At 32.8% G+C, this 23,190-nt stretch overlaps 2 protein-coding genes across 3 annotated transcripts in view; one reads left to right on the top strand and one right to left on the bottom strand.

Moving 5' to 3' along the window:
* Window positions 1-23,190, top strand: part of LOC134847563 (uncharacterized) — a 326,408-nt gene that overhangs the window by 97,362 nt on the left and 205,856 nt on the right. The window lies entirely within an intron of this gene.
* LOC134848356 (somatostatin receptor type 4-like) lies at window positions 1,421-22,420 on the bottom strand. 2 transcript variants are annotated; one of them, XM_063865762.1, is made up of 5 exons: window positions 22,321-22,420; window positions 7,979-8,240; window positions 3,364-3,536; window positions 2,511-2,730; window positions 1,421-1,992 (listed from the first exon to the last, which is right to left on the bottom strand). In XM_063865762.1, exons 2-5 carry the CDS (start codon window positions 8,200-8,202, stop codon window positions 1,584-1,586), a joined length of 1,026 nt encoding a protein of 341 aa, XP_063721832.1. In that variant the 5' UTR covers window positions 8,203-8,240; window positions 22,321-22,420; the 3' UTR covers window positions 1,421-1,583. The 2 variants fall into 2 exon arrangements, with proteins under 2 accessions (XP_063721832.1, XP_063721831.1); XM_063865761.1 differs by lacking the exon at window positions 22,321-22,420 and adding an exon at window positions 12,079-12,317.

The following is a 23,190-nucleotide window of genomic DNA, read 5'->3' as shown; positions in this document are numbered from 1 at the left end:
TTTTCACTTCGAAGTAAAGTTAACTTAACCGAAATAAGAAGAGAAAACATTAATGCATCTACCTGAAACATGATATGTACAAGATGGAGTAAATGGTGAACCAAATTGTTGCTTAGTAAAATGAATCCCTTTTTTTGAAAAAACTATTCATTCTTTTTCTTTAAACATATTCAAGATAGAACCAACGGTTTTTAATTCATTGACATTTTTTTCAGATTAATTGGCTAAATATAACCATTTAGACGAACACTGGTACATTTTACACTTTTTTTAAATGTAAGAAACATATACTAGATCTCGAAAACTGTGACTACTTTGAGCTTCTAAAAACTTTCCAAATTCTGATGCCGGTTTTTAAAGCAAAAATACAAATGAATTTTGAGTATTTTATTTGGGATTACGACTAAAGCCTAATAACTTCCGTGTGCAACGAAACGCTCTACTCTGCAAATAAGTGAAAGAAACTTTTTTGCAAAACTTTCGGTTCTATGCTCATAGTTTGAGCTCAAAACACCTTTTGCAGTTTCAATCCTAACGCGGCAAATGTTTAATGTTTAATGATTTTTTCCCACTAAAAAGATTTGCCAGAGCGGCGCAAATTTTTATGTCAAACTAGGGGGGTCGTTATGGCTTTTTGTCTGGTTTTTGAAACTAAAGGTTTTTGAACCTTTAGGTCAACCCTTTAGGTCAACCCAAAAAGGTGGGGAAATGTTACAAACACTTTTTGAAATAATCCACCCTCCCTCGAAAAAAAACTTAGATCTGTTCTTGAGTGTGTCATTAGTCATTGACTAACTCGTTTTCGGTAATTAGAAAAACTTCATGTTCATTTTGTGAAGTTTTGTTGCTAAGCTTATAGATTGATCAAGCATATGTTTTTGCTAGACACTACCGAGCATCAATGGTGTGCCATGAAAGCAGAGTGAAACTTTAAACCACTGGGTAACTGTGTACAATTACAGTTTTGAACGCAATTTGATCAACCCGTGGTTATCTTAAATATTCTAGAAAAATCATCGAGTATAATCTGAAAAAAAATCGGGCTATGCAAATTTATCCCTATTCTCAAACATGAAAAAATCAAACAGTTCTTAAACAGGGGCACAACCGCGGTTCGCGTGATGAGCTGTACAGCTCTTGTGTTGGTCCTTTCCCCCGTGGATAAATGGTCTTAATCTTAATCTATAAACAAGCGGGTCAACAATGATCATAAGTTGACAAAGAGACATTTATTATATTTTGGATTTTAAAAAATTCAAAAAAGTCACAACAGAGCCATTTGGGTTTTGATTCAGGACATTATTTAACATTTCGAGCCAAATGAACTCAATTTTCAAGTTTAAAACAATATGATTGAAATTTTTATTGCAGAAATTGTACATCATGCTGTTAATGCAACACTGAAAAAACTTCTCTCATTAGACTATAAATGTGTAATTAAACTTTTTAATAATATTCTCAAATAGCACTGAGCAAATCAGTCGGGGTTAATCTACGACAAAATAAGAAAATAGGGGAGCTTCAAATGTCAAAACATAAATGGTAAAATAACAGATATGATTAAATAGCAGTTGATCACGTCGTTAAGCTCCCGTACACTCATTTTTGTTGCTCACTTCGCATGACAAACGCGACGTCGATGGAACGAAAGCGACCTTGTGCTCTTCGTTGTCGTCGTCGTCATCGCACGGCGTGACCACCGGGTAGTTCGCACCGGGTGGCGACGAATCGGCCAAGTCTCGTATCAACATGAACTTCTTCGTGAATCCGCTGTAGAGAATAGGACTTAAACAGCTGTTGACATATGTTAGAATTTGGAACACGACTGTCATGTATATAACAGCCACTTGATGGTTTGCGAACAAGTGGAACTCATTGACCATTTGAGAAATATAGAAGGGACCGTAGGAGACGATGAAGCTGACAACTATTAGTCCAAGTACGGCACTGAGTCTGTTCTGGTTGATATGCGCCAATGCACTCCTAGGATTTCTAAAACAAAAACGAATCAACAACACCTCTAAACCCCTGAAATAGAGACCAGTTCTAGTCGCTCATCGGAACTATTTGAAAACTGATTGACTTTTGACGTGCATATATTCAGAAATCAATCTTAAGGAGTAGCGCGTCGAAAAAGACATTTTTTGGACAAAACCTTCCAAACAAGTTCGAGGTAGATTTTGGTAAATTTAAACTGATGTATATGTGGACCAATCATGAGCGGAGTATGTAGTAAGCCAAAAAAACATAACAATTCATCATTATTTGAAATAATCACGCTATCTGAAAAACAAACGTACCCATGTAAACAATCAACCCCCTCCCCCACATACACACACACGTACACACATCGACTAAGTAAACTACCCCCCCCCCCCACAAAAAAAAGTTTATAAAACTCGAGTAATAAATTATTAACCAAATGAACAATCTCCCCATAAGCCAATTGAGAGGATGAGCAATTGTTCTTCACACTGTCCAAAAAAACGCACTCGAAAAGAGTCAATAACCTGATTTGGCGAAGGAAATTCTTGAACACTCCGATGTAGAAGAACACCATCAGACTCACAGGTAGCAAACACTCCATCACAGCCAGTGAGGAGAAATAGACAGATTTCCAGACAGGGTTCCAGGTGCTTCCACAGTGTAGCACTGATGTGTTGGCTGTGGTTCTGATGCCCAGGTCTGGATAGGGTTCCTCAATTGCAGCTGTGAACACTCCAATTGGCGCTGAAAAGGTTCCAGACGGTTTACCAATTTTACTAGCTTCAAAGATGTGTATGTTGTCGAAGTTCCAGGCGCAAAAAAAAACGGCCTCATGTTGAAAAAAAAGTTTCGCTCAGTCAAATTACAAATTCTAGAATTTGGAGAAATAATGATCAATGAAGTTTTGCAGTTTTGGAAAGTTTTGACTGAAAAATTGGATACTCCTACACTGAAAATTATTCAGCAATTTTAGCAACATTTTGAGTTCTGTCAGTCAAAAATCGATTTCATAAAATAGTAAAGAAAGAGGTTCCTTAATATTTTGAGTTTTCTGAAATGAATAATATAAAAAAAATATTTTCCACCATGAAGCGAAAAGAATTTTTCACCACTATTTTTCTGACAACTTTTATCAGGAATAATCTTTCTCGTCATTTTGGCTAAGTAAACATCATATTTTTGTTTAACCACGAGAAACAATGCGGGGGGGGGGGGTGCTATCATAGCAATTTCAAAAAGACATCTGATAATATTTTGGCGTAATAGATGGAAAGTTTCATATCTGTGTAATTATAAAATTGCTTAGGTAATTGTAATTGTCGTGGTATATGTAATTGTTTATGCAACTGCTCAAGTGAAAATATAATAACTTCATACCAGATACAACTAGTCCGCTGATCCAGACGAACACAAGTGCTATGGCATTCTTCGTTTGGTATGTGGAGTTGTAGGCGTATGGGTTGTTCATGGCTTGATACCGCTCGTGACTCATAGTAACAATCAGCCACGCACTCACGTGTTGTGACAAGACATCAAAGAAGAACTTAGGCCTGCGCAAAACTTGGATTTAGAAAATATAGCATAAAAAAATAAGCCTATAATCTAGTTTTTCCATTTGGTTTTTATCAAAAATGGATTTACAAAATCATATTGCAATAGTCTTTTGATTTCTAAGCTACCATACAAAACATCAGCGTAAGCAAGTGAATAATTTGTACAAACATTTCTTCGAACAACATTACGAGGCCACATTGTGTACTGGATAAGCGCACAATTTTGTGTCTGTATATTCCTGGATTCCAGAGACAAGTCTTAGAGCACGTTCCAAAATGTATGTGGATTCCACTTACAAAATTTCAATTGATCCCACTTACAAATACCTGTAACGTAAATTTTGTCGGCACCTTGATTTTGTTGCAGTTCCGCAACGAGCAAATATAAGTAGTTGTCCGGATTCCGCAAATGTAAGCGGAGTCCGCAAAAGTAAGTGGATTCCGCAAAGTTACGCGAATTCCACTTACAATTTGCGAATTCCGCTCACACTTTGCGGAATCTGCTTACAATTTGCGGATTCCGCTTACAATTTGCGGATTCCACTTACAGTTGCGGATTCCACTACAGCTTAAGTTTACTGAACGCATATGTTATTATTTGTTCCGGATTCCACACATTTTGTTGCGGATTCCCCAAATTTGTCAGTTTTTGGAACAATTTTGAGCTATACAGTGTTTTTGCTATTTGTCCTTGGAATCCAAAACAGCAGAGAAGTTAAAAAAAAACAGTTTTGTAGATTCCGGGACAAATCTGATTTTGCCTGTTGCGGAATCCGCTTAAAATTCACAAAACGCACAGTTTGGCCTCATAATGAAACTGATTGACGTATGATTAAGTTTTAGACAATTTTACGGTACATTTTTTACAAGGGGGAGGGATTGGAAAACTGTAAGAGAAGCCGGCAAAAGCAAAAAGCTTTTCATACAACCGTATAATTGTTTTTGTCATCATTAAATAAAGAATCAGTTTTATTTTTCAACATTCGGACGAGGTGACACAATTTATATGTTTGCATAGTTTTTTATCTCAATTTCCATTTTTTAATTAACCGTGTTTGACTATTTATTTTTATTAATTAATTACGGATTAATTATTATCTAAAATCCTTACCGATTTCTTCAAACTGACGGCCATTAGCTCCATCTATAAAAAATTTGGGATTTTTTGCTTTTATCATTATCCCCTTACACGTTATACCTTTTATATCGGTCTTTTATAATCTTATCAAAATATTTGAAAAAAGTAAAAAGCCTCATTTTAATTGGGACTATTTAATTGACAACGCACGCTACGCGTTAATCCACGCTACGTGCATTACACAAATTGTAAATTTTCATCGCATCCCCAAACACCCCTGCTGCCTAAATTAACAAAATCGGCAGCAAGAGAAATACCTTTTTGATTTTGAGACTAGGCATCAAAATCATTCATTCAGATTTTTTCAAAAAATTCTGTCAAAAACTGCTAGCTATAGGGTCAAAATTTGTCGTAGAACAACACACCGAGAGAAGTTGTTTCAACATATATTTGTGTTTTTCAAAGTAGGTTTTAAAAATTCGTCAAAATTCTTCGTGATTTTGAAAATGAAGATAATTGAATTGGAAGTGTTAGAGGGTATCTAAAACTTCAAATGATACAAGTAAAAGTGAAGATGGAATAAAAACTTTCAGATGCATTAGCGTGACGAGGAGGGCGACCGTTTCTCCTCCGTTCTGGTTGCCAAATTTTCCCGAATGAGATCCATTTTTGGCTGACAAACATAAAAATTTTCTAAAGGCGCCTTTGGCGCCAATATAACTAAATTTGAAGAGAGAGCGCGCAGGAAAATTTTGACAAAATAGGGTCTTAATAGTATTTTCGGAAAGCTCGGAAAATCAAATCGGTCGACCCAAAAAAAAGGTGAACCATCTAAAAAACTTATAATCATCTAAAAAAATTTATTTATTTTACCTGAATGTGTTTATAATTCAAAATTTTCTATACGAACTGAGATTTTTATTTGATTCACTTTATCATTTAGATTATATATTTGGCAATACCACAAAAATAAAATTAAAAAAAATCTTGTTACTTGTGTAGCTATTCTTCGGAGTTTCGTAGTTTTGGAAAGTGGCTAATGCGTTAAGCTCAAAATAAAAAAAACTTTTCACTTTCGACCGTTTTTGAAGGTTGGGATGAAATTTTTCGCTTGCGACAATTAAAGCACGCGTCGTTTTAAAAATCTTTCAGTAAAAAACCAGCGAATGAAACTTTTTCAAAATAAATTATAAGTGAACTAAAACTTGAACATATTCAGTTATGGTTATTTGAGAAGGTGAAACGAAATTGTATTTATATTTATATATTTTTTGAAAAGATAATTTTCCAAGTGCGGTTTCGATCTCTAACAAAAAACAATTTATTCATGCTGTGATTAATTGGAATTTTTTGAAATCTAAGATAAGGCCAGCTGCAGAAAATTATCACAGAATTTATAAGAGAACCAACGTCCCTGTTTATGAATGAGTCATTTTTTCATACTGCCAAAAGAGTCTAACTAATAATTGGAGAACTAAGAAAATTAGGCAAAATTGATTATAAGTGTCGAATACAGGAAATCGCCTTTTCAAAACACATGCTATACTTTTAAAAGATATATGTTTCAATTGACAAAAGTTCTCCTATCGGGGCAAAAGTGTGAATGTTTTGACTGTTCATACTGTCTGGGGAATACATTTTGATTAATTTTTTTACATGAAATATTTCAAAAGCTGATAAAATTTCAAAAAGTTTTGTCAAAAAGTAGATGAGGTAATCAAAGTCCAGCAAATAAATTAAAAGCCTCTAATAGCTTGCCTCAAGTCAATTTGCAGCAATTTGAAAGCCGGATTAAATCGTCGCTTACGCGATATAAAACTAAACATCGCAGTTTTTAAACCCACTATATTTTTCCAAATTAGCAAGCAGAAAACTCCGACTAAATCGTACCTAGCTGCACCAAAAAAAAATCATAAAACCATTTGTAAACCTCAAAACTGCCGGAGCAAGTTGGTTGAGTAAAACGAATTCTAGATTTCAGCCCAAAGATTTTGCAAGGGAAGCCATAAAATTTTCGGTTTTGCACAGACATGTTTTTTTAAAAAAAAGAGACCTGTGGGTTTTACTAGATCAAATAAAACGATTATATCTGCTTGGATTGTGGCAATGAGAGTGCATGCCCGTTTTCTTTGCAATCGAATAAGGTCAGCAAACAGTAAAAATGCAAAGGTAAGAGAGGGAAAGAGCTGAGTCGTGTTCAATCTTACTTCCTTCGTGTCACAAGTTTTTTCATACCCGCATCTCAGAAAAAAAATTCAATTATCATGGATATTTGTGGTCTAAAACGTTATCGACAATAAGCTTCCCATGTTGCCCTCAGACAAAAAAACTGAACAAAACTTCTTTTATAAACCATTGTTGTTTGAAAATTAAAATGCAAAATATTCCATCGATTAATCCATCGATTTGAAATCAAATAAATTTTACCTCCAAGCCTATTTCTCGCCAACCCCTGCCCCCCCCCCCCCCCCGATGATGTTATTCTTGACCCCCAAACGTTTTGGCAATTAAATTTGTGGAAAATGCATGCAAAAAAAATCTTGAAAATTGGCCAAAATTGTATTTTGGCGCGCAATCCACGTCAAAATTAGTATTTGTAAATACAATTACATTATTATTTTTCACATATATACATGTATAATTTGATCCAAAAATCGCCCAAACCCCTCCCCCTCCAAATAAGCAAGTTTCTAAACAACCAATCAAAGGAAATTGGTGTAAGCAACAAAATTGAGTAACATGAAATGAATAACAAGAATCAAAACTGCAGAGAAAAATTTGAAGTTGAACAACAAGTAACTAACTTTAGTTCAAAACGTGCAAGTGATTTTATTCTGTGTGCATTGAGAATCGCATCTCAAAAAACGAAAAAAAAATTTTTTACTGGAGATTCATCGTGCTTAACTATAAAAGTAAAAAAATATTCTAATAAAATTATTTTGCAATGAATTTTAATGCTTCCATAAATAATGGCAATATAATCCAATTTTAATTGATTATAATCGTTTACATTTGATTTTTATAGACACTGACAATAAAACTCAAATTTAATTGATTTACATTCATGAAACTCCAGTGCGGGAATTTTTAAATATCAACTAAGTTTGTATTAGACTAGTTACGTTTTTCGGCCCATGTGAACAATCATCTCCCTTAATAGACCAAGTACAAAATCTCTCTCCCCTCCCTAAATTTAAGGGCAAAGTCAAGCAGTAAGGTCTGCATGTACTATGCTAAAATCTGATTGGCTGAAAAATATTACTTCTAACCAAGTAAACGCTCTCCTCCCTAAACAGATTTATGGGGGAGATGTTCCACTTGGTCCGGTATTTTTTAACTTGGTATCAACTATTTAACTTACTTGCACAGATATGGGGAAATGATTTTTCCCGTCAGCTGTTCCCAGCTCATCACTCCGAGCACTGAAAGGTAGATGATGTCTGAGACTGCCAAGTGGACTAAAGTGTGACTGACAATGTGCTGCTGGATCTTTTTCCACTGTCTTTTCAGCATGTAGAGTGCTGACAAATTTGCACCCACGCCAAACACGAAAAGAAGTGGCATCAGAATTTTTGTGAAAATCATGCTTGTTTTTTTGATAATCGATCAACTAACTATCAAATCTGAAACAAAAGTCCCAAAATAGATAACTGTTTAGCGACCGATCGAATATACAACACAAACTAAAAAGAGCTGGATGAGAAAAACCTGTTATAAAGATGAAAGAAACAATCGGAAAAAATTCAAATTTTTCCACAACTTTTGTCCCAATTGTCAGTTATTATTGTTAACAGGGGCGGATTTAGGGGAAGGGCGGGGGGGGGGGGGGCTAACGCCTCCCCCTTCAAGGATTTGAATCCCTGCCAACCCAAAGGGTCCCCCCTTTGGTACTTTTTAAGAAATCCATTTTTGGCCAAAATTTGGCCAAAACAGGGTCTTTTTACTGCTTTGGGAGAGCTCGGAAAATCAATCTGATCGACCTAAAAAAAAGTCGTCAAAATTTTCGAAAATTTTTTGAAAATCCGCACCCCCCCCCCCCCCTCGAGAAAATCCTAGATCCGCCCCTGATTGTAAATGATGACTGCATTGGTTTTCAAAAAAAAGTCAGCCTCTTATCAAACTTTGCTTTCTTCAGTCTGAAAACGACCATTTTTTTTTCGAAGCTGAGAAACTGAAACGATATTTGCTCTTTGATGGAATATCTAAAAACGCATTAGGGTTTTAATATGATATCCCTCACTTGACCTGCTCCAAATTTTCTTTGATCTTTCTTGTCACAATAGAGTGGAAAAAGCACACTCTATTCCATACAGCCTTTCCACTACCTTTAGTGGTTGGTTGGACAAAAAAACTCCAAGGTTTCCACAATTAAGAAATGTTAAGAGTGTTCAGTAAATTAGTCGACACTTTGTGAAAAAAAGCACAAAAGTAGTAAAATACGGAATATTTAGCGCTATAATCAGCAAAATCAACAAAAAATATTCTCTTTTTTTTTTCATTTTTAAATGAACAAAGCAGTAAATAAACGTGAAATAATTCAGGCTTGCGTATCGTGGGTGGCCATCTTTACTATTTGAAAAATAATCAGATGCCCTTAGAAGATTATAAGTGAAATAATGGAAGCAATTAATTTTAAATGTTTTGTTTGAAATCACTATTTAATCTGATTGTATGAAGTTTTCATCATGGTCTAACATATGGTGCGCATTTTGTCAAAGTAAAATTAAATTGCAAAATTTAACAGTTAAATCTTGTCAGTATTCACCAGCACGTAAAAATAGTGAAGGTACCACACAGCGGATCTATTAAATTATCCCTTCCCTAGTTTAAATTTTCTATCCCAAATTTTGATAGTCTATCGCAAGCAAAGGAAATTGTTACTTTATTCACATTGTTAAATGGTAATTGATTTTAAATAGTCCATCAAAAACGAATAGACGAAGTAACGATGGTTTGGAAAAAAACATTCCGTAACAAATACCTTCGAACTACAGACAGAAGAGTTTGAAAAAACCGACCTACCATTAATTACAACAGTTTGCAAGATACTTTTGAAAACTATTGCCTTAAGAAAAGACAATTGATCAAGTTCGACGATTTTTTTTTAATAACTCGGAAACTATTTTCAGAATTGAAAAACTACAAAAAAAAATTGAAAAAGTGAAGAAAAAAAATCAGTGTCGATTTAAATTGACAAAATCTAAGCCAAATTTGTTTGTGACTTTCTATAACATTGAATAAAAAATCATAACAACGCGCGTTCAACCAAAACTTCAGTACTTTAAAAGAATATATAGCCTGTTATAAATTTACTTTAAGATTCAAAAATATGTTTTTTTCCTTTTGGTGAAAAAAAAATTGTGGAAAAATTGGCAATGTTTGTGGAATGATCACTTCGCGGAATTGCTCTCAGCACAATTTTCCACAGTTTCAAACTAGGAATATTTTAGCATTTGCTATAGTTTTTCAGAATTAACACCAGAATTATCTTCACTAAAAATTTAAAAAATCACATGATTGAATGTTTAATTTTTCTCTCGTCAAAATTGATTCCGAGTAGTTGTTCTCAATATATGTTGGAAGCTGCACACTATTTTACCATTTTGAAAGGCTGAAAACTGGAAAAAAAGGACAAATGCTTACAGAAAGGAACGGTTATTTAGAAAATGTTATTGAAGATTGGTGTTTCGATAAGAATAGTACAAAATACATCACAGTCCTTTTCAGCTTCTAGATAAATTTGCCATATTTTTTGAGCCTCGTAGTTTTTTAAAGACTTGTGTGAGCTGTATTTGAGTGACCGCGAACGGCTTGTCGAAATAATTGTATAAAGTTTTTATCAATTATTTGGCTTCCACTTTATTTCCTCTATTCCCACTGGGTACTAGTTTAGCGGGGAGATGAACTCGTTTACCAACCCCAAAGCATAGGATCGAATCCCGCGCTTGTTTTGTCTTTAGGAAATAGGTGAGATTAATCGTGGTTTCCCACGGGATCAAAGAAAAAACATAGTAATGCCCACTACCCTTGATGCAGTCATTTTGCATCAAAATTTCGTCACTGCATTTTTTCAGACAAATGGACTCGATGCCCTTTCTAGGGACTTAATTGTAAAAAACCACTGTGGTGCCTGCAATGGGTGTTCTCCAGAAAAAAATCAACACTCAAAAAACAGTTGGCATCGTTTTCGTATGCCACTTCGATTATATCGATAAACCAGTTCAACTTTCGAAACCTATGGCAATCTTGTGATCATTTTGAAAATTTATTCAGCATCCAGAACTTTTTCATACCACTTGCACAAATGGCCAGTTTCCACTGAATCTAACCGTAAATACATAAATCCAACCTAAATCCAACCTAAATCCGTAGAGTTTTTGTAAGACTTTTGCTATTCGTTTGTTTTATAAAGGCAAGCCAAGAAGGTACACTAAATAGAAGTTTGGCAATGATATAACTAAAATACAAACAAGTGTAATCGCTTGGTAATCTGAATCTTTCAGGATCGTTTCCCAAGCTTTCAGGTTTATGAATAAATTGGTCTGAAAAAAAACCAAAACTAACGTATACACTCTTGAATTTCTTCGAAATTCGGAACAACAACGCGCTAGTAGACGCAAAAGTTAACCAACTGATTCTTGAAAAGGGGGCCTATGTCAAAGATTTCAGAAACCAAACCGACTTGGTTGACACTGTCGGTAACGAAACATTCATCATGATACATGCAGTCGAGCTCACAATTTGATAATAAACAAACTATTTGATTTTTTGTTATTAAAACACAATTCAATAAAAACGAGAAACAATTTACTGCCCTGAGTGACTCGAAAAAGACAGATAACGATATCAACTGATGAGAACGGTGATACTTGATAAAGTTGAAAAACGCGAAGCTTTGGTAAAAAAGCAATAAAAAAAGAATTAGTGAGAGCCCATAGACTCTAAAATGCAAAAAAGTAGGAAAATTAATTTGAAAATTGTTGTTCAAAAAGTGAAAGTCCAAATAAACTCTAATTATTTTTTAAACAATTAAAATTTTCCTGTTCTCCTTTGCACTTTTTCCTCTTTTGTCTTAGCTCACCTGTTTTTGGTTATACCCGGTTTCAGTTACCAAATAAGGTAGTAATTAGGCAATATTTTAAATTTGTATAACGGGTTTTAATATTAAAGAAGATAAACTTTTATCAATGAAACTAGGACAGAAAATTTAAGACAAGTTGGGAAAAAATAAGCTAATCATTGTTGACATCAATGACTACTACAATAAATAAATATTGCAAAAATTGTATGTCTAATACTTTGAAAACCTATTTGAAATCAAAACTGAAGATACTAGTTTTTCCAAATTAGGGTAGTAAAACAAGTAATTATTTTTCTTAAAAGTTTTTTTCTAATTCATATCAAAGACTGCTTGTTGAGTGTTTCAAAAACAAGACGACACAAATTTAGAAAACTCTTTACCTTTGGCGTCAAATTTGTTTCCGACTCAGAAAGAATGGAACCATTTAAATTAAAAATAAAGAGAGCCGTCTAATTCGGGCGAAATCAGGAAATACATTAAAATTTAAGTTTTTAACGGCCATTTATCGAAATTTTTTTATAGCCTCATAATATGAACTTTTTTATTTGAGAAAAGAAATCATTTCTCCCCTACCGTCCATTAGAGAAATGAATACGTTTAAATAATGAGATATTTAATTGCTTTCTGGGTTTCTTAGCTCCCATCACAAGCTCTTAACAAAACCTTTAAAGATACTTTTTTGGAAGAATCTTGGGAAAATATATAAATAAAAACGTTTTAATTGCCCTCGAATTGGCTTCAAAGACAACGCAACATAAAGTTCAATGTCCTAAATAAGGATAATACCCAATATTCTGGGTTTATTCCCATAGAAGAAAAACTAGTTTTTCAACTATTTTTTGTGATATGAACGGTTTATGTTTATTTTCCTGGAGCAATAACTTAAACGAGGCAAATTGTGTATATTTAGAAAATAATTGCAAAGTGAATTGCTTAGGGAGTGTTTTTTCAGAATGGTCAGCTCGATCGAAAAACGTTCAGCTTATAATTGGAAGTGCTTTTTCTCTAAGTGCTGACAGAAAAATTAGAATTTCGTGTCACATATTTTTGCAAAAGACAATTCGATTTTTGCAGACTCGATTCTTTTTGTCCTTTTATTTCCATCTGTATTCAACTACTTCGAAAAAATGACCAAGGAGGCAAAGCGGATAATTGCATCGTTTTCTAAGAAATTGCAACCAAGACCACCATTTCACAGAGGCTAAAAATCTCTTTCTCAGGAGCAAAAAACTATATTTTTAAGACACTATAACCCAAGATGGCTCTAAGTAAATTTAACCGCTAGGGTTATAAAAATCAACAAAAGTGAAAAAAAAGCAAATATTCAAATATATTATAAGCTTTAACAAATGGTGAAATTGATCAAAATATCGCATATAAGTTCTCGAAATATAATGAAAGTTTTCCTTTAAAACTTAGAAGTTTTGAAAATGTTCTGTATGTTTTTGAAAACAAACAATTTTTTTTGAAAAAATTCATTGAAAAAAAATTCAGAAACAAACAGCACTCGAAAAAAAACATAGGGAATGCAGTTTTCTCCGACATCAATTATTTTGAAAAAAAAAAAAGAATTTTGAAAAACTTTTATTTTTGATATAATTTTTGATTGTTGAGTGGTTTTTTGTTTTGCGCTTGTACCTGGAAACGTGGAAGCTAGCTAAGAAACAAACTTTGATACGCAAATAATCAAAACTTTATCAAGAAGTTTTGTGCGTAGGAGGATGCAATAAACAAAGTCGAAAACATCATACCGGTATTTCATGACACTGGCTCAAATTTTAGAACCGTTTTTTAAAATCGTTTGAGCCACGACTGAATGGACATTTTAGGTTTTGTTAAAATTCCTGATTTTGCAAAGAAAGATAAAAATTGAAACACATTTCCGTGATCGGAGGAACAACTTATATTTAAATTGATATATCTAAATTGATTTTTTCATTTCATTACACGTTTTTAATCTCCTTGCTAAAATGTTCGTTATTTTCATTTTTTAAAATAGATTTTACGTGGTTTCAAAAAAGCATATAGCTAAGTGAGTTAGTTATCTTTTTGACATAAACTAGTTTCAAAATGCTATACAACTCAACACTGCTCAAATTCACAGTAGGCAATTTTCAAAAAAATATGATAAACTGTTTGAAATGCTTATTTTATACCAAAGGGGGAGCGGTGGTGAAGTGGTTACGTCTCCGCCTCTCAATCGAAAGGTCGGATGTTCCAGGCCCACCATGATCCGTGCTCATTGCTTGAGGGTGAAGCAACCTTACCTAGCCCAGAAAAATAACCAAAAAGATTGCATGTAGTTCTTAAGCAGGGGCACAACACCGGTTCGCCGTGATGAGCTGTACAGCTCTTGTGTTCGTCCTTTCCCCCGTGGATAAATGGTCTTAATCTTAAATTTAATTGTCACACAATTATGCAGAGGAAGAGCTCTCAACTCAGCTTATTTTGTCATTTAGAGCAGTCTAATTGACTGTCCAGTTGTTTTTTATGTAAATAAACTAGTAATATCTTTAACGAAGAAATTTTAAGCTCCTTTTTAAAGCAAACAGATAGGTGTCCAAAAATAACATGGGTATTAGCCGAGTAAATTAAATTGAATGATTCAAGGTTTTCTTGACGGAGTCTCCAGTGAGCAAACGGTTTTAAAACATCAGTCAGGCAAAAGACTTGTAAAATAAACGGACTATGCTTAGACAAGCTGGATAGCTTTTTATAGATGTTTTGCAAATCGCAGAAACCCCAGTTAAAGTAGTAAGCCAAGAGCTATTTAAGATATTTTAACTAAAAAATATTTTTAAGTTCTTTTTTTCAGAATGATACACCCAAACTTTTAAGGTAATAATAGGTTAAGTTCTATGGTATTTAAAGATAAGTTAAGCTAGCCTGCAACGCACGTTCATGCATGTCTCAGGTTTTTCCCTTCCACATTTTGAAAAAAAAACTTAAAGTAGTGCAAATTTACCCTAATTGTTAAAGTATTCTAAGGTATTTTTAAAGTAACTTTACCTAAACTTTTTTGCGTGTGTACCATCAATCGCAGACATAGTAGATCGATGCGGGCTAAGGGGTAAGGAATAGGTCAAATGGTCAAGCCGGAAAGTTCAAACTCTTGATGCCCACTGATATATCACAAAGCCCTTTGTGTCTCGTTGTTTTGCTGCGAGGCATCATTAACCGACCCAGAAAAAATCTTGCTTGGAATTCTTAACGAGAGATGCAGCCTAGTGCTTCTATATTAAGAGCTGAAAAGCTAGTAGGTTGGCGCTTTCAAACGTGGATAGTATATCTTATATCGAATTGTTGAGTAGCGGCTGAGTAGCGGCCAATCTCAAATTAGTTCAACTTGAAGCGTCTCATCCCTGGTAGTATTCCAAAATAAGAAAAGGTGATCAAACATAAAGTCAACTGTAAACCGAACGAAACTAGCTTCATTGCAACAGATCTGATGATACAAATATCAGCCAGAGCAAAAAAAATATTAGAATACATTTCAAGTTGACTTCAAGAGAATTTATTTAAGCTCCTGTTTTTGATAATTTTGATGACAAAACTTTTCAATGTTATAAGTAACTTTTTTGAATAAAACCAAAATTTTAAACTGTCTTATTGCAGCAATCAAAATCGCGAAGAATATGATAGTTTCAAAAAATTTGTGCTCGTAAAAAATGGTCGTAGAAAATGACTGTTTCGCGGAGAATACGATCGTAGAATATGATTGGAATCGCGTAGAATGAATGTGATTGAATATAATTGTTTACAATATGAAAAATTTGTGCTCGGGTTGATTTTTATCTCTGAACAAAATTTTTTTTTGAATTAATATTTTGAGAGTTTGATTTGAAAAATTTTGATGCCCTCAGCTCAAAACCAAAACAAAGGACACTTATGATTAATTTTCGCAAAGCTACGAAGAATTTCTGAATCCATTTTCAAAAGTTAATCGATTATATTATGATTCTAGTAAAGTCTCGCCAAATTGCGAAAAAAAATCAATTCTGATCGATTATTAGATATTTTAATCCATATTATTCCATCTATATTGAAATTGATTTTTTAATCCCAATTTCTAACTAATACATTTTGCACATAAAACCTATTATAATCGATAATAATCGAATATATTCCATTTGTTTGTCCATTTTGTCATCGACCTTGCATCTGAGTTGCTTTTATTTTATGCTTTTTGTAGACTTTGATTTGAGTGAAAAACGAGAAACTAGCTTTGAAAACTCACAAATCAATTCAAAGTTATAATATTTTCTTTTTTTTATTTCCTCCTCGTTAAAATTGTTTCTTGATGCACATAATAAAATTTTTAACGAATAAATTATCACTAAAATGTTTTAGTTTCTTGATTTTATATGACCGCAAAAACTTAACTGAAACTTAAATGAAAGCGTATGCTTGTGAAAGCGTATGCTAAGCAGCTATTACAAACACGGAAATTAATTCACATTTAAATTAGTCAAAATAAGTGTTCCGAAAAGCGCAATACTGCTCAGTTATTCTACTTCCGATAACCTAATGAGCAAATGAAAACTTCAGGGCTTGGCCCATATACGGTTAGTCTCATTTAAAATTTGAGCTCACAAGCAAAATAAGGGCAAGTGAAACTCAACTTTGTCCCCAAAATAATCCGCTGAAATATCATAATATGTTCAAATCAATGCCACAAGTTTTAGAAGCTTATTTTGTTAGTTTTGAACATCTTGAAACAACAAGAAAAGGTATCTGGGAGAATGATAAAGTACAGTAGCACAAAAATTGACATAAGAATCACCAAAAATTTTCATAAAATTTTTTTTTTGGTGATATTAGATCATAGTATTTGACAATCAGCTTATAGAATTTTCAAATGACCTTAAAGATAGATTTTATGAGACTGGTTCATTCTGGTTCCGGTCTAGGAATGAAAAAATATATATCTTGCCAAAATTTTACACACAATTGGCACCCATAAACTTTTTTATGACATAGATTAGGTCAATGCTCCTCGACGCATATTATGATATTTTTTTTAAAATCGATTGTTATACATTTCATAATCGACATAAACAAATATCTTATTACTCTGACATTCGAAAAAAAACGGAATATTTATGCGTGGGGTGGTTTTTTGTTCAGTTAGTTCTCTACAATCAAAACAATAGTTATAACAAAACTTTTTATACACCATTGAAGATATTGACTCCCTGAGTTCAAATGTAAAAAGATATTTTACCTCGCATTTTTTTTGTAAAACTCTGAGGGTTTGAATTTTGCCAAATTGGCTATGTTCTGGACTAAATTATGCGCGCGTAGTAGAATTTATTCTTAATTCTGAGAGCTTAACGTGAATTATGGATGCAAAACGAATTTTCCCGCATAACAAAATGGTTCCAAATTGAATTGAGACTAGCTATTTTGGTCGTATTGTTTTTGTACGACTTAAATGTTCACAATTGATCTTTGATATTATCAAAAATTATATTTCTTCAATGCTTTAGTTTCTCAAAAAGAGCAGTCTTGTTTAATTTCAACCGTCTTTGATCGTTTTTGGCAGTTGAGTTTAATTATTATTTTCCACGACAACTCAGATGCCTTAAAAACTATCAAAACCATTTAAAGTCTTGTAATTTGTTCTGAAATCAATTTAAAATATTTTAAATTTGAACTAAATTTTCACACTCTGTAAAATTTATTCGAAAACTGTTCAGTTAGATTATAAATTAGCGAAGTTTTTCAATTAATGTCATAACTAATAATCTCAGAGAATACTTAATTTTTTGGTGTTTTTTGACAAATTTGCGGTGGTTAAGATAATTCGAACACTCTTACTTTTACAACAGCAAATGTAAGGCTTCTGAAATAAATTGGGAAAATTTTAGCACGTTTTATGAATCTGAATGGAAAATTGAACTTGTTCAAACTCAATAAGGAACCCATCGGGACTACGATTGAATCTACTGTGGCCGGGAAAATTTTGTCTTCTTCCACTGAAAGCGGAGCACTTAATTATCAAATTACTAGAGCCATTGGAATGAAAATTATGAAAAAATTGACATTACTGTCAAAATAAATAACAACCAACGAAAACAGTCGCTTTTGTATTATAAAATTTTAATTTAAATGATGACCCTTTCTTTTTCTGTAAATGAAGAAAAGAAAAGACATCTTGCTAAAAAAAAGGTTTCATTGAAAAAACTAATCAAAACTGTTTCAAAGTGGATTTGATAATAATGAAAGAAGAATTTTATCGGAGGTTTTGACCAAAAAATAGCGTTTTTAGAGCGCCTTCAAAGTTACTGCATAATGGCGCCAATTAATTTATTGTTTAATTTTTTTCTAATTCGAAAATAAAAGTTTCCCAGCTAAAGCTGTTTAACAATGAACAAAGAGGCCTATTTTGCAAAAAGATTATAAATGAGTTATTTTGCGTCGACTGGTGCAATATTGATGTTTCGATTGGCGGGTATCATTATCTAAATAAAATTCATTGAACTAGATTAGTCATTTTGATCTTTAAAAATGTTCCAAATTCTTTGAGGCTAATTTTTTGTTTTTGGGTTATTTATTTTATAAAAGGGAATAGGCTATTTGAGTGATCTAAAAACTCAAACCATTTCTATCTGAAAAAAAAAAAGAAAATTTACCAAAAAATTTTTCTAGCAGACAAGTACATTTAATTTACGAGTTTCATGGATACTAATAGATTATATTGGATGAAAATAGATTATGATGTTTTTTTTCCAAGCAATGACATCCATTACTAATCAATTAAAATCAATTATGTTCAACTATTTTTCAAATTGTTTATCGAAAAAAATAGTTCATATTAAACAATTATAGTTGATTATTATAATCATTTTATAAAATCTTCTTGGGTGCTATTCTCATTTGTTCATAAATTTTCATGCTCTCACTAAATTTTAATTTTTTCTAAATTTCATTCACGGGTAGTTTTGTTATTCTTTTAATTCAATTTCCTTCGCCAACCCAGCAATTTTTTCTGGCGAGATGTGCGTTTTAGAAAGTCGGGGGGGGGGGGGGGGGGTGTTTGGTTGCGTAGCGGAATGGGGCTGCATAGGGAGGACGTGGGTAAGGTAGTGAGTAGCGAACATGGGGATGAAAGTGTTCGTTCGGGCTCGGGTTTTGCAGAAAAACTGCAAAACCTAGAGTAATTATTTACAAAAAAAATATATTTTCATAAATTCTTTTAAGCATTATTGAGCAAATCGATTATATTAAAAACAAAAAAGGATTATTGTCGAATAGAATGGATCTTAATGGATTTTTAGTTTTTGAAAATAATTAATTTGCCACGATAATTGATTATCTGGACAACATTTTAGCCAAGAAAATCGATTATAATCGAATGTTATCAAAACAACTTTGGAGCGGGAATTTATATAGAAGGTAGTATACACCTTACTTGAAAAAACAAAAAAGTAGTGAGACCAAGAACTAATTGCAGCAAGCCTTGATGCTTCTAATTTTGGATACAGTTATACCTCGAATCTTCGTAGAGCGGTTATGAAATAATTGAAACTCAATTAGCAGTTATGAAAAATTTGTGCAATCCTACAAATGATTGAAGTTTAAGAAACCCTTCTTACGACACAAAAATCCTGGCAATAAGGATGCTGTAGTAATTGCCTCTAAAAAATTTTTCGATTATAGAATAAAAGACATATGATGAAAAGCCATGAACTTAGAAATCGAGGTAAAATTTAATTTAGAAAATTTTTTCCGTTTCTTTATGCTTTTCACTACTAATTTACAACTAATCATGATAATATTTTTCAAAGGGTAGCAGAATAAGATTGCAAATTTTTAGTCAGATTATATTTCACACTGCTTGAAATAGAGTTTTTGCGAAATAAGCCTATCAGACCCGCTAGCTAATAATCAAAAAAAGCTTTGTTTTTGACCTGAAATTACTTAAATCTAATCTAAACTTTTGGTCACAAATTTTCTAATAAATCTTTGAAAAATAAGAGTTTTTTTGAAATTTTTTTTCTATCTTATCTCTGATCAAAAACGTAGCTAAATTTAGGCTATTTTTAGTTAGAAAAAAGTATCCAGATTAGACTCGAACCTCCAAACTTCCATTTGATGGTCGGTTGCGCTAACCGCTAGGTCACTTGACCTGCTACTTTCGAAAAATTTTAGCAAAATAATGCAAAGCAACACTGTATTAAGTTTGCATTGTTTTGCTACGACTATTGTGAATACTCGAAGCATCTTTATCTTGTTGCAGTTGAGCAGTGAACTGACTTTCTGGTTAGTTTTTTTCCAGAAATTCTCTATTTTTAAAATCAGAAAGCAAATTGATCATTTTTATACAGAAAATACAAGAAAGTTTGGCTTCATAACCCATATAAGATTTCTATCTAAAAAACAACAGCCTCCGTTGAGTATAGGGACTATAGAGACTAATAAAATTGAATAAAATTAAGAAATTTAAGATTTATTTTTCGACAAAAGAGTAAAAGGAACTTTACCGGCAAAAAATAGATAACTTGACATACAGACGGTGTACTGATCAGAAACTACTCCATGAAATGATTAAAATTGTCATATTTTAAGACAAAAAGAAAAAAAAACATCCTGTAGAAAAAATGAACAAAAAATTGAAATGCTGTCGGCAAACTAGATTTTATTGCATGAGGAAAGGTTTACATTTTTTGAAAAGTTTTCCTGAAAAATGTTATAAACTGTATCGATTAACGGAGTTCTTTTAAAAATTCTCTGAACTGACAGGTTCTTCTAACTGATTTTTGGATTGAAGGATTTTAAAAATTGCAGAAGAATAAAATTTTGACGTAATTGCAATTGTCCTGAGAAGCTAAAAAATTTCTTCACTTTCATCTGTTAAGCATTAACTTATTTTCCGGTAAAAGAGTTTTGATTCGGTTTGATTTACTGTTTGATAAAATGCAACAAAAAAGAGATAGTCATAAGGGTGTGCTAGTCCTAAATTTTGCGTTATGTTCCTGCAAAAAATATCTGTCAAAAAATTCTTGTAGATTTTTTTGTTACTAATTGTCGTTTTACTATTAATTTTATCTCTTTTTTTGATTTTTTCTAATCGTTTTGAAAAGGCTTCAAAACAGTATTTGTTTGACTTGAAAAGAGAAATAGATGGTTCTAAAGTTTCACCAGGGGTGCACAAAAATTTGGCATAACGCATTCTTTTTTTTTGTGTTTGAGAGGGTTCGAAAATTTCTTTTGTTCGGCCTAAGTCGAACAAATTCTGGACTCACTCTGATGATAGTTTATCCGCAATTTTAGACTTAATTCGAGGCCGAAATTCATCCGCTGTAATTCACAAGTTTCTTCAAAATAATTTCTCAGATCTAAATACAGAAATAATACAAATCATAATAGTAATCATGCGCAACTAATTTTTGAATGAAAACTCGCAAAAGGTTTTTGTTTGATATGCAATGCGTCATAAAAAAAACAGCACAAAAAATTATAAAACTTCATAAGTATCAGTTATAAGTCATTATAGAATTGACCAAGATTTGTTCATATTACTATGAATCAATGAGAGACAAAAAAGCAATCTTAAATGCTCAAAATTAACCTTTAGATTCAATTACGACAATTGCTGTTTTAAATATTTTTAGCACTAAAAAGTTTTTCTTCGATTTGCTTGATTAGAAATAATTCTTATTGTAATTTCAAAGTGACTCACTCACCTGTAGAAAAATTGACCCCATTAAATGACCACGATAAATTACCTTTTTTAGAAGATATCTCGAAGTACCGGGAGTTTTTTAGACGGGAACAATTTTATCTTCTTCTATTTTGAATCGGTTTGAAGAGTTGGAGTTAGGGTTAGGCACTGTACGGGGACTTGATTTGCTGACAAATGAAAGGGTCTCCCTTAGTTTTTTTGACCCCTATTTTGGTATAGCAACCACATATTTATTGTAAGGGTACTTTCGCTTCCAGTGTATGCTAATTTTGGATGAAGCTAGCCATAGATGGAACAAAGTTAAGGTCTTCCAGTACCATTCGAATTGAATTAATTTTGAACTTAGTTACGATTGGCTGAACATACAAAATTTAAATCAAACTAACATTCTAACCTCTAAACTGCTTTGAGTCCCTAGTTTTGAGGGGGAAGGGAAGTTCACGCAAAAATGCACTATTGAAAGGACCTAAAAGGGGGTTTCGTTTCTACAAACTGTTACTTCTGGCCAAAAACGTTGACTTTTTTTTACTTTGACTTTACTGTTTTGGGAGATGATTTCAGAAATTGAAAACAGGCAGACCAAAATTTTCGTTTTTTTAAACCGCTCCGAGTCCCAATACCCTCAATCCGAAGCTGAAGTCAAAAGCCTCCAGACTTCAGCTAGGATAGTTCGGAAAATCAGATGGGCTTGCCTTCGAAAAGTTCAACTATAAGATTTTTTAATCTGGATAAATTTTTGAATCAGGTTAATTGATGCAGTGGTTAAGCTAAATTTACTTTTTGCTCTAATTAATAACACTATATCAAAAAATTAATCAAAAGTATTAAGCTAGTCGGTTAATAATTTATGAGCGTTTACCAAATTGAAGCTATTTTTAAAATGAATATATTTGTTCCATTTATCTTTTGCAGTAATAGCTATTGGTTAACTTACCTCGATTCGAACGGCTAACAAAGCAAAGAGACTCGATCGACAAAAGCTGATGGAATTGTAAGCTGTGTTTTTTCGTGGGTAGTGTTTACTAATACGTCTTTACAGGGAGGGGAAACAACAACAGGATATAAGTCAATGCTGGTTTTCCTTCAACTTCTAATGTTTTTGCTAGAATGATTCTAAAACCTTTGTTTGGATGTCATTGGTTAACCAAATCCGTCCCTTAGTACAATGGGAACCTTTTCAAACTACAAGAATTAAAAGACTGAAAACTTTGTAAATTTGAGTAGAAGTTTAATATTAATAGCCCCAGAACACAATAAGAAAATCTTCTTTACTTTGGATTGGCATTTGAGAAATATCCCGCACTGAGTTTCCTGGATGGTCAAGTAGAAAAATTCAAGGGCATTAAAGCAGAAAAAGACATTTAAAACTGATTATACTGTGCTTAACTTGAGCAAAACTTGCTTAGTTTGCTCAAAGGAAAATCTATTTTTTAAAATTTTTGTTATAAATGATATAAAAAAAAAGAATTATTTTCAAGCTGATTGTAAATATACTCCAATAAATTTGTTTTTTATATCTATATATTTTTGTTTAGCAGTAGTTTGAAAAAAGCCATAATTTCGCTAGACCTGTCTAGTGACGACTCTTTTGAACAATCTACAGAATTGCCAGCAAGTACCAGCAGATCATTACAACAAAAACGAAAACTATACAAGACTGCTCGTATCAGGGTGAAGCCCTGAATGTTCCGACTGCCTTTTAAGGTTTATGGAGCAGTAATAGCGTAAAAAAAATTAAATTAAATAAAACAAAAAGAATTTTTTTTTTCTAAAATTTGAAATTTTTTATGAAAATCATCCTCCC

Source organism: Symsagittifera roscoffensis, chromosome 6 (assembly GCF_963678635.1).
Source record: "Symsagittifera roscoffensis chromosome 6, txSymRosc1.1, whole genome shotgun sequence".
In the NCBI taxonomy this organism is placed as follows: Eukaryota; Metazoa; Xenacoelomorpha; order Acoela; family Convolutidae; genus Symsagittifera; species Symsagittifera roscoffensis.
Note: the sequence above shows the minus strand (reverse complement) of the source record. Positions and strands in the feature narration are given on the sequence as shown.

Excerpts from the sequence above, each read along its gene's own strand:
- LOC134848356 (XM_063865762.1), bottom strand. The coding sequence starts at position 8,202 with ATGATTTTCACAAAAATTCTGATGCCACTTCTTTTCGTGTTTGGCGTG. Across the intron at positions 2,731-3,363 it reads CAGCGGACTAGTTGTATCTG|CGCCAATTGGAGTGTTCACA; the intron begins GTATGAAGTTAT and ends GAACCTTTTCAG. Across the intron at positions 1,993-2,510 it reads AATTTCCTTCGCCAAATCAG|AAATCCTAGGAGTGCATTGG; the intron begins GTTATTGACTCT and ends TTTTTGTTTTAG.